The 12,942-nt window shown below is 36.7% G+C and overlaps 1 protein-coding gene across 1 annotated transcript in view; it reads left to right on the forward strand.

The window, feature by feature from the left end:
- Positions 1-12,942, forward strand: part of pxdn (peroxidasin) — a 61,370-nt gene that overhangs the window by 29,619 nt on the left and 18,809 nt on the right. The window contains exons 9-14 of the mRNA XM_026285282.1: positions 1,041-1,210; positions 1,380-1,652; positions 2,598-2,714; positions 3,296-3,454; positions 10,089-10,201; positions 10,331-10,487. Of these exons, the coding sequence (XP_026141067.1) occupies positions 1,041-1,210; positions 1,380-1,652; positions 2,598-2,714; positions 3,296-3,454; positions 10,089-10,201; positions 10,331-10,487 (989 nt within the window). The remainder of the gene's footprint in view (positions 1-1,040; positions 1,211-1,379; positions 1,653-2,597; positions 2,715-3,295; positions 3,455-10,088; positions 10,202-10,330; positions 10,488-12,942) is intronic.

Below are 12,942 nucleotides of genomic sequence, written 5' to 3' on the forward strand. Positions count from 1 at the left end.
TATAGTGATGCTGCAGAGCAAGATACACAGACATGCTGTTGCATATAGTTCAGTCATGAAATGTTAGATGACACAGACTGTAAGGTCTTTTAAACACAATCTGCTAGCAATCACATAATTAACTACATGGAACAACCTGCCCCTGCTGATTTTGCAGCCAATGAGCTTGAAGTTACTCTGAAACCCTCCACCTCCCCCAACACCACCTGTCTAGATTCGCAACAGGATTTATGCATTTCAGATTTTATAAAGCCTTTTTTTTTTTTTTACTGATGATCTTCACTGTCACTAGCTATGTTTGTATCACCTTATTTTTATGCACATTTTAAAGTATCGCATCAGAAAAAAAGTTATAGAAAAAAAAAACTTTTTGAAAAAGTTTTTACGCTCACTTGAGATGGTTTTTGACTTGTGCAAAAAAGAGTAAATGCAAATAATAGGAAATGGAAACACATTTACCGAAAAAATTCCTCCATATGCATAAAAAAAGTTATGTGACTGTGTGATGAGATGGCATAACTTGCCTAACCAATGAACTGATGTCATTGCACAGAGCCTGAAATTTTTTTGTCTTTGTGTAACTGCACATGACTGTTCCCAAACAGCAGTGACGAGTCATGGTAAATTGGTATGGAGCATCACTGTTTCTCACACCTGCGTGGTCAAAAGTGGAAAAGCTCAAAATGTTTAGACCCTGTTTTACCTGAATTTAAAATAGTCTATTTGGGATCAGACTGACAAAAGATGCATCTTAAAACCAAGTGTAAACAGGGCCTATCAGACAGCTTTAGAAGACTTTAAATATGACTCATGATGAGTCGCACAGATTATTTTTTTCTTGCTTTTTTTTTTTCCGGGGTCTGACAGTCTGGGCAAATTGAGATGCGTCTTTACATCTGTGTTCCATGTAAACCAGAAAGTGATACAGGTTTGGACTGACAAGAATATGAGTATATGATGGGGAAAATAAAATATTTTGGTTATTTTATCCTCAATATGTGAAGGGTATGTGCATAAACAGGAAAATCTTTTTTGATCAGCAATGCTCTGAACATGAGGGACGACACGCGTCTCAATCTTCTGGAAGATGGGACACTGATGATCCAGGACACGCGGGAGACAGACCAGGGCGTTTATCAGTGCATGGCCAGAAACGTGGCTGGAGAGGTGAAGACCTCAGAGGTCACCTTGCGATACTTCAGATCACCAGGTGAGTGGGATAGGGTCGCGTAGGTGACTATACAACAACAATTTTTTGTGTACATTTTCATGGATAATTCTAGGTAGCATGGCAGTCTGGTGAAGACTATTTAACAACAGTCTTTTTGCAGACAGCAGTGTGTTTTGATGCAACTAACTGGAGGTGTTTCTCTCTCCAGCTCGACCTAGTTTCGTGATCCAGCCGCAGAATACAGAGGTTCTGGTCGGGGAGAGTGTGACCCTGGAGTGCAGTGCGACGGGCCAGCCGCAGCCCCGCGTGACCTGGACCAAAGGAGACCACACGGCCCTCCCAGTGGACCCCCGCATCAACATCACTCCTTCAGGAGGTCTCTACATCCAGAACGTCAATCAGGCCGATGGGGGACAGTACACCTGCTTCGCAAGTAACAATGTGGACACCATCCACGCCACTGCGTATATCATAGTACAGGGTAAGTGAAGCAGAAATTGATTTCATCAGTTAATAATCATTTATTTGTATATAGAGCCTTTCACTATACATATACAATTTCAAAGCAGCTATTAGATATGGTTACTATGTAACAAATTGTAATATGTATACATATACTATATTTCTTTATTTGAGTTCTGTCTTAACTCATTTGTGGATTTTATATAAGTTGCACAAAAGTTCTAATTGAGAACAGATGCCAGTCAAATGGGAGATATGTATTTTTTATACTGTTCAGTGTAAACATCCAGTCCCTCAAAATGCAAGGGATAGGTGGAGTTATGTTATCTTATTCAAAAAGCACCAGTAGTGTATTAAAACAAACAAACAAAAAAAAAATCATATTGGGCTAATCAGAAATCAAGGTTTCTAAAAGTTTGAATAAAAACAAAAAAGACTCCCCATACAAATAATTAATAGAAACAATTTTGTTTAAATGATATTTGGTAATAAATCCTTTGTGTGCATTTTGTGAGTGTGTAAGACATAATGGAAAATTAAGATTTACTAATGAAAATGCTGCTTTAATATTTAAGCTAATTTAGTTTGTAATGATGAAATAAGGTTGTAAAAAGCCCCAGCACATGTTGCTGATGTACATTAGGTACCACTTTGGCTAATGTCTAAAGAAAATATAATTATTAAATTAATGGTCTTTTTATTATCAATTTTATATGTGTATATGTATATGTATATGTAATTACATTTAAATTAATACTAAATCAAAAATTATGATTGGAGCCAAACCATATATATAAAAAAAAAAAAAAAAAAAAAACGAATACATTTGGCTGTAACAATTTTATTTCTTTTTCTACGAGTTGTTCCAAAGCTTGTACCTGTTTGATGTGAAAGATTAGTTCTGTCTGTCGTTCTGCCCGTCTTTGGTTGTGCTCATTCTCAGTTCTTTTCTCTTCTTCCTCAGCTCGTCCTCAGTTCACAGTGACCCCTCAGGATCAGTCCGTGCTGGAGGGTCATACAGTTGACTTTCCCTGCGAGGCCAGCGGTTACCCTCAGCCTGTCATAGCATGGACTCGCGGCGGTGAGATGACAATAATGCCACCTTGTCTGTTTGACTTGTTACACTATTCACCAGTCTGCCTTAGTCAAGTCTGGTCAGCATTTTTATTTTGAAAAAACCTGACCAACTGGCATTTATTAATTTTACAAATGATAACATAGCATCTAAACAGTTTAGTGCAGTCCATCAGTACAATCCAGGAAATGGTTTTGTTTAAGGTTAAATGAATGTTCCAAGTTTGAGCTCAATGGCTTGTCATCAATAACAACAGAAATGTGTCTCTCGATTTGGAAAAAGGAGGGATTTAAAAAAAAGTACACTTTGGCATACTTTCATACTTTTTTCACAAAGATCAAATTCTGAAATTCTGATTGGTTGCATTCTAACACTGCCTACACAGTTGCATGTACTGTAAACATGATTCTTGTTTGTCTTCACTAACTGAGAGATGAGTCCGAATCAATAGCATGCCTCAGATAGAATTAAATTTTCTTCTGAACTTTCCTTAAAAGGCCACAAGGACACATTTAAAGATGACTGAACTGCTGTCTGTCAGTTTTCAGCTTGGACAAAATCACTAAAACCCTGTTCTCCTACCATAGGCAGCCCCCTGCCTAACGACAGACGGCACGTTGTTCTCTCATCGGGCAGCTTGCGCATCAGCCGCGTGGCCCTTCATGACCAGGGCCAGTACGAGTGCCAGGCCGTCAGTCCTGTTGGCACTGTCAGAGCAGCTGTTCATCTCAACATCCTGCAAACCGGTGAGATCCTGTTTACAATATGAATCACCTTCTGACATAGATTATATCTGCATGTTCAACGAGAGGTGGCCAGCATGTCAAAAATCACAGAAAAGTTCTGTTCACAGTTACGAAATACACCGTGCATTCAGAAAGTATTCAGAACCCCCTTCACTTTTTTTTCAGTTTTGTTATGTTGCAGCCGGATGCTACATTTTTTTTTTCTCATTAATTTACACTCCGACCATCATAATGACAAAGAGAAAACAGAATTTAAGAATGTCTGTAAGTGTATTAAAAATAACAAACTGAAATATCACAACAACAACAATACTTGAAATATAGCTTGGGTGCCTCCCTTTTCTCTTGATCATTGCAGAGATGATTCTACACTTCGATTGGAGCCCACCTGTGGTAAATTAAATTGATTGGACATTATTTGGAAAGGCACACACCTCTCTATAAAAGGCCTCACAGCTGACAATGCATATCAGAGCAAAGAACTAGACAAGGCTCAGTTTGGCTGGGCGACTAGCTCCTGGAAGAGTCATGGTTGTGTCAAACTTTGTCCATTTGAGAATTTTGGGAGCCACTGTGCTCTTGGGAAACTTCAGTGCAGCAGAATGTTCTGCAGCCTTCCACAGATCTGTGCCTCAAGAGCCCGAGGGTCAGTCTAGTTGAGCTTTATGATCATATATACAGAAGGACAAACATCACTGCAACACTCCATCCATCTGGGCTTTATGGTGGTGTGGCCAAACTCAATCCTCTCCTCATTGAAAACACATTATAAAACCCTTGGAATAATAAAAAAAAACAAAACAAGTACCATCAGATTCTGAGAAACAGGAACCTTAATTCTAAGCATCATGTTTGAAGTAAAGCAGCTCTGCTCATCACCTGCAGTGTACCATCTCAAATGTAAAGTGTTGCGATAGGGGTGCACCGAAATTAAAATTTTGGCCAATACCGATAACCGATAATTCTTTAGATATGAAAGCTGATAACAGATATGTTGGATGATAAATCTAAATCCACATTTTTACATAATTTTTGAGAGCCTGATTACCAAAAAAGTATCATCATTAAAAGGCATTAGACATAACATGAAACAAACATAAAGCAGCCTTGCAAATAAATACAATAATTCTTAAATAAAGGAAACAAGTTACTGGACAAAAGTACTGGAGTGTAAAAAATATAAATCGATAAGACGATGGAGTGTTGAAGGAGGTCAAGCATGTAAGGACTAAAGCCAGAGATATTGACAAAATCATTAAATATTGTCATTATTAAGAGTATTTGGCATCTCCAATTAATGTAGACCTGTTATTCTCTGGCTATTATTATAAGGTTACTTGTATTATTAAATTAATATTACAATTAATTTGCTTCGCAACAATTTCATAGCGCATCACCGCATAAGGAAAATAAAAATATTATACTATTAGCTTAGGATACTCCTCAATGAAAATGTTTTTAAAATGTCTTTTAAAACAGGTTTATTATAGCCTACAATGAGTTATAGGCCTATAGCCTAAATAAAATTGTTACACTTCAGTAACACTGAATTAAAAAAATTTATGCACCAATTTTCAAAAACAACCTGTTCAACACAAATAATGTTTCTTTTCATTGTTTTCACTATGTTCGGGCCGCAAGAGAAACATTAAAAGGAATAAATTAAATCAGTTAGATATACCACATATTAGGAGATTCGTCTCTCATCATCTCTGAGAGAATATGCGCTGTTAATGTGTGCGTCGTCAGATGCCGAAAGCGGTGTCAGTTTTTACTTTCACTATCATGGTGAAAGACGTTCACCGGCATAAGTTTGAACGTTGCTTTTATGATATCCACTGGCTCGCCTTCATGATTTAAAAGAGAAGCCTATGTAGCCTATTTCCAATATTGCAATGCACACTCGCTACTACCTGAATAGCCAGATGTGTCATGGACACATTGGCTCTTAACGCACTGAAACATGGCAAATAAACCCAAATAATTCACAACTTTTTTATTACGGTAATATTCTCTTTATAATATTATGTTTATGGCATTCCCAATTGTAGTTATTATTGTTGTGCTGAAGCTGTTCAAGTTGCGTGTGCTGAAGCTGAAGAGCTGAATGAACACCAGTAAACTGAAGTGCTGCCAGCTTATTCAACACAGGGAAACGCATCATATATTCAGATATTTATAAATATAATATTACAACTTATATACGTAGAAAAAAGACCAAATACACACGTGAACTTGAACCAAGTTACATGCTAATCAGAATGTGTAACTTCTGTTGTGGATCCGCTCTTTGCTCTTCCCTTAAAACAACCCGCTGAAACACGGAAAACAAACCAAACTAATTCATAACATTTTATTATAATAGTGTTTTCATTATAATGTTATATATATATGACAATCTCAATCATAGTTATTAATGTTGTAAGCTGCTGTTTGAGCTGCCTGCGCTGAGCTAAAGATGATCACCAGCAAACTGAAGCGCTCTATTAACCCTCTATAGGCTAACTGTTTTATATGCATAAAATAAACGCAATATTACAATGTAAAATTGCACAAAAGACTGTAAATGTACAAGTGAACTTAACTGTGCTAGTCGTGTGGATCCGTTGTGGATTCGCTCTTCCCTTGAAACACGCTAAAATACCGGCGAACAAAGATTTTGTTATAGCTAATAATCTCATTATAATATGACAAACTTGCCTGCACATGTTGCAGTTAATTGTATTTTCATTTTCGAAGTGTTCATCGTGAACAGTTCGCATCTGAAGTGTCTCTGCAGGATATAGTGCATTATTTATCGGCTCAAAGATATCGGCCAAATTCTCTTAAAGATGCAGTAGGGAACTTTTGACGCTCTAGCGGTTAATAAACAGAACTACTTGCGTCTAGTGGAAGAACATCGTAGCCGGAACTACTTCTCTCTGTTTATGTCTATGAAGAATCACAAAGGTACTGGGTTACTCCGCCGCGGTATCCCCGAAGCAATCTAAAATAGTCCGAATATAAACACGTATTATAGGTGCACCCTAGTGATTCAGGACAAGCCAAAAACACGGTTTGGAAAATGGATTCATGGTGTACTCGCTTATTATGTTCATTTTTCTACATTTTGAATACAAACAAACTTACGGACCGCAGCTCTGATTGGTTGATTTCTTACCGGGAGCGGATGGCTTTCTGCAAATGGCAATAGGACACTGGGAGGAGCCAGAGGAGCTTGATTTTTTTCACAGATTATCTGTCTCATATTCTACTGTCAGGAAATAATGACAGGTTTAATAAATATGTTAAAAATATTTTTTTTTTACAAAAGTTCCCTACAGCACCTTTAATGGTTCGATAACAGAAAAAAAAATACTTTTATCGGCCGATATCGATATGGTGGCCGATATATCGTGCATCCCTAGTGTGCATGTAGAAGCCTCATGCTGAGAGGTATTTTTCAGCGACAGGTACGGAGGCACTGGTCAGGGTTGAGGGAAAGCTGAATGGAGCAAAGTACAGAGATATCCTCAATGAAAACCTGTCCCACAGCTCAGGACCTCAAACTGGGCTGAAGGTTCACTTCTAGCATGACACTAAGCACACAGCCAAGTCAACACAGGAGTGGCTATGGCTCAAGAGTAAAGAGTCAAGAGTAAAGTGTCTGAATACTTATTAAAAAAATCTGAAATATCACATTAACATTTTTATTAAATTTACATACATTTCTACAATTGTTTTCACTTTGTCATTATGATGTACGGAGTTTAAATTAACAAGAAAAAAAAAAGAATTAAAACAATTGTAGTATCAGACTGCAACGTAACAAAACTGAATAAAATGTGAAGGGGGTTTGAAAACTTTCTGAATGCACTGTATTTCTATAATATTATTATTATTTTTTTTAAGTATATATATATATATATATATATATATATATATATATATATATACTTAAAAAAAATAATAATAATATTATAGAAATACAGTGCATTCAGAAAGTTTTCAAACCCCCTTCACATTTTATTCAGTTTTGAATCAACCATTTTTAATATGTAACACTTTATTTGAATGTGTCCTTGTTACATGTACTTAGTATTATAATTACAATTATGATTTTAATTTTAGTAATTAATAATAATAAATAAATAAATATTATACCAACATAAAAATGACAAAACAACTAAATGACTACAATTACTTAAACTTGCTCAAATTAAAGTAAAACATCATGTTTTTTGTTGTTGTTATTTTTTCATAAATCGGAAAGGTCAAAACAAGTGCAGTTTTATTCAAAATGATCCAAAACACAAACAAAGACTTGACTTGGCATGAACAGAAATACAAACTCACCAACAGCAGGTTACACAGTTCAATACTCAACAAAGGACAAAGACAACATGAGGGCTATTTATATCAAACAGTGCAGGTCACATGACAGGAACCAAGCAATGAGAGACACAGGACACACGACTAAGACAACCAATGAGAACATGACACATGAACCAATGAACCAATCAGAACACACAGACAAGGGAATCACATGACAGAACAAGGACTGTGACTAAACTCCAAAATAAAAGACATGAACACGAAACAAAACCCAAAACCCCATGTTAAAGATATTTTTTAATTTAGCTTTATTAGTTGTATTTTATTTCATTGTAGTTATTTTAGTACTTCAATCAAATTATTTCAGTTAGAAAAAAAAATAATCGTTGTGGTTTTAGTTAACAGTAGTAACCCTGGATTTCAAAAGAGTAAATCTAATAAGTTCTCATTTCTGACATGTGCACATCACATCTGCTATATATTAATGCATGAGATATGACATTACTAATCAACCATAAACAAGCAAACTCCATTAAATATCTGCCTCATCTTGACGTGTTTGGGACACACCATTTATGTTACTCCATGTTACTTCAGTATAGCATAAAACTAACCCCTAACACCATTAACCAGAAGTCAATTCTTCATTCAACAGTCCTTCAGAACAAGACTAGACATGGTATTAACAGGAGGGAAGGAGGGTTGGCTTCATAAACTAATTTGTCATTTACCCACCAGCAAAGCCTTCAATTAGAACAACAATACCCCGTAAAGTCTCAATGACAGACATAAGTCCAGGTCCCTGCATGTAAGTGCCTTAAAAACCACCTCTTAAACTTTATTACAGGCTTGTTGAGTAGCCAGGAAAGCATGCAGCTTTGAAATTCCCACATGGCAAGATGTTTCCATGTAGTAATGGTTGTTAACACACTGCATAACAACCGCCTGTATTTACTTTAAACCAAGGCACAGGTTTGGCTCATGGTCGCTCTTATTTAGAACAGGCTTACAGGAAGTATCTGAAGAAATGGAAGGAGTTAAGAGACAAAGAGAGTTATGAGAAATTCTACTAGTTATAACCGCTGCAGAAAGAGTGAGTACAGACTATAAGAAAGTTTAGGAGTTCATGGAAGGAACGGATAACCCAAAATGATGCAGAAAGAAATCAACATGAGCTCTGTAAAAATGTTGTCTTGTTTTCCAGTAAAAATATATAAACTTTCTTAAATTTAGATACAATTATATGTCTCCTCACAAGTTCACATACCTCTTGCAGAATATGCAAAATGTTCATAATTTTAACAAAATAAGAAGAATTTAAAAAATTGCATGCTATTTTTAATTTAGTACTGTCTTTAATAGGCTCATTGTGAAAAGATGGATCCCAAAATCATACAGTCGCTGTTGGAAAGGGTTCAAATATACAGAAGATGCTGGAAAACCAAAGAATGTGCAGGACTTGGAATTTTTCTAAAGAACAGTCAGCAGTTGAACAAACTGCACAAAAAAAAAAAAAAAAAAAATTGTAAAAAACATAAAACAGACACTGATCATCCAGACAATGACACAGTATTTAAACATTTGAACAGGGTCATTTCTATAAATTCAGTTAGTTTTTCTTGTGAAATATATGAGAACATTTCTTATGTGAAATGGCGTATTCAGGGCAGTACTAAAAAAATAACATGCCGTTGTGTTAACATTATAAACATTTAGCATATTCTGCAAGAACTTGTTAGCAGAACTGAACGTGAAAATTAAATATATAATATATAAATGCATAAAGAAATATAAATAAAGAAATCAAATAAATAAATATATACTGTATATATAGCAGCTGGTGGGAAATTCTAATAGATAACTACAGAGCAACTATAAAATGGGGTAATTGTGCACTAATTTTTAATAACTAAAGGGATATTTCACTCAGAAGTCACCTACATTTTGGATGACCTGAGGATAAGTAAATTAACAGCAAGCTGAACTATCCCTTTAAGGACCTCAGAGGTAACCTCAGAAGGTCTCCTCAGAGGATCTGTGACCCAACTCGTAGCTTTGGGGGGTTAAAATGTTTGGACAAAGCTCTTTAAACAAACCAATCCATTTTGGCCTTGAAGACTCAAATATGCCTCTCTCAGACTCAACCTCTTGCCCTTCCATAGACTTTATAATTACAGAACCTTGACAGTCGGCAAGATCTTGGCACCATGTATGACCTTTGCATGTTCTTTTCATGTTGTACATTATAAGCATGACTCATAATAGATTTTGCTGTGTTTTTGTGTGCTGTAATCATTAACATATGGTTTTACATCACCAGTAAGGCCTGTTTTCACAAGCGCTCCAAGGGATACGACTGTGGAGTCTGGATCAGATGTCCAGATTCCGTGCAGCGCACAGGGTGAACCCACACCTATCATCACATGGAGCAAGGTTAGATCCATTGGCTGCCACATTCCCTAACAACTGGCCATACATCCATTTCCTCCATTTTGGTCCCCATGGGACTATCCTGGTTTTGTGAGCATACTCATTTAAACAGTCTCTGCTCCTGATCTACAGGATGGAGTCCAGATTACAGAGAGTGGGAAGTTTCATATCAATCCAGATGGCTATCTGGAAGTGCAAGACGTGGGGCTTGCCGATGGGGGACGATATGAGTGTGTAGCCCGCAACTCCATTGGATATTCCTCATCTAGCATGGTACTAACAGTACAAGGTAAGAATTGAAGGCTGTAAACACCTATTTAGGATTTTGAGGTGGGAGAGTGATCAACTGTACTATGGTTTGACCACTGAAGAACAAAATTGGAATAATGCATTTTGCGTTCAAACATAGTTGGATGGAACATAACAGGATGAGTTTTCTTTATTATTATTATGTTAAAATAAACAATTAATTCATGAAAATTTAAACTGGCTCAAACTGATAGATCCTTGACATGTAATGTTAACTGGATTTAACCGATCAACGAGATTTACCACTTGCAGATAGGAAAGTTAAAAACAGAGATGTGAAGTTGGACATTTTCAGCTCCCCATAAGGACACTTACAGTGTTTGCATATTTATCACAACTAAATATTTTAAATATTGTAATACAAAAGTAAATGTTTGATATATTCCAGATACACAGACATTTCCGACATTTTCATGTAGCAACAGAAACACTTTTTAGTCAGTACTTTGTACTGCTTACACAGTATACGTCTGTATGTACAGGAATAAAGTAACCATAAGCCTATAGGACAGAAGACTATTTCAATGACTTTTTATTCATCTAATTTTTTTGACAAACATGACATAAATAACACGAAAGAGTTTCTACTGTTATAAAAACATGAATTTGTGAACATTGGCTGAATTGAAAGCGTTAGGATAAAAACAAAACTGTGCATTTTCCCACTGCATACTTTGTTTTGTAATAACAGTAAAGTTTGGTGCTGTCAAGTTAACAAAATTTCTCAAAAGAAAATTCTAACCATGATGCACAGCTTCAAGTCAGATGCTGATCGGCCTACATAGTGTAAGGGAAACAGGTCAATTTAGCTCAAAGGGAATCATTTAAGATTTTAAAGGGAATTTGAACAGAATCACTGTTTCATGGCTGGTCACGGAGACGCCCTGCGATTCAGTGAACTAGCCGTTTAACATCAAATCTGCGCTGGATACTAATATCCAAACTATAGTGAAACACTATCAATTAGCACAGTAACAAGATCGGCAGTTTAAGACATTAACTTGTAAGCACAAAACACAAGATACTTCTCTTTTCAATATGAATAAGGCTTTATTAGATAAATCTAAGACATATAAACTAATCTAACACATAAACGCACGCACACACACATTCACACAAGTTGCAGGAAGGTCGAAAGTTAAGGAGAGATGAGTTTAAGAGAATGGAAATATGGAATCCCAAGTTTACAGCAATACGTTAAATTGCATAGACACGAACAACCATCAATCACGTAATTAGCCCTCGCATTGAGTTCCTCAGTGAGGTTAAAATTATATTAGATACACCAGCACAACAAATATCTGGGAATACGTTGCCTTCGTTTTCTGTGAAAGGGACTCCCGTTGAAAGGGGTATCCCGGTGTCGCTGATTGGCTGGAAGTTCAGTTGGCTGAAGTGACGTCTTGGGGAGCCCGTGCTTGGGCGTTGGCTGAAGCTGGAGTCGTGTGCGCTGGTCGAAGTTGAACGGGCATCCGAGGTCATGCGTCGGAGACTCGACGTTACAAAACTTAACTCAGAACACGAAACTCTCAAACGGAAAAGAAAAGAAATAAAGTTTGACGAGACTAGGTTGTGTTCCTTCTCATTGTGGCATAGTAGCAGCAGGCAGGCACGCTGGAACCGCGCTCAAAGAACCATGATGACTAACCGCATGGCTAGATGCTACAAGCTAAAGCTAGGTAGCAAAGCTAAAAGCTAAGAGCAGGCATGACTAATAGCATGACTGATAGCACGAGCAAGGCTGGAACTAAAAGCAGACTAAAAGCCCGCATGACTGATAGCACAAGCAATGCTAGACTAAAAGCAAAATTTCATGGGGTCCAAAGTATTTAAAACTTCCTTGTTGGCCACCCCTCAAATGTTGCCTTGACCAATCAGATATGGTCTTGGGGTGGGTATCATAAATCATTTGTTTATCTTACCAAGCATGTGGTTCTTGCCTCACAGGGTCTAATTTTGGACATGATTCCTATAACATGATTATGATATATTTTACAAATAAATGATTGTCAGGACAATATCAAGCAAGAAAATTCGATTATGTCAATACTAGACATGACTATGTATCCTATAGTTATCAAAAGACATACACAATAAGTGATTATACATGATAGTCAAATGTGTGGGTTACACATAAATGAATATGGAGTTAAGCAATGGAACGATTCATTTACAAGTCTTTTTGAGTTCATTCTGGTCCATATATAATGTATAAAAAGCAGTTTCTTTGCCATTCTCTGGCAAAGGGACTTTTCTGTGAAGACAAAGGTTTAAAGCCCTTCCCCCTTAGGAATTTCAGTCTGGTTCTGCTGGCTGGGGGGAAGTCAATGCAAGTATTTAACTTGATCTCCTGGGTTTACATGTGATGTCCAGCGTTGCATTTCAATCACGAACAATAAATTTGACAATCTCTTCTTCGAATTAAAATTGTCAAT

This window comes from Carassius auratus, chromosome 17, assembly GCF_003368295.1.
Source record: "Carassius auratus strain Wakin chromosome 17, ASM336829v1, whole genome shotgun sequence".
NCBI classification, from domain to species: domain Eukaryota; kingdom Metazoa; phylum Chordata; class Actinopteri; order Cypriniformes; family Cyprinidae; genus Carassius; species Carassius auratus.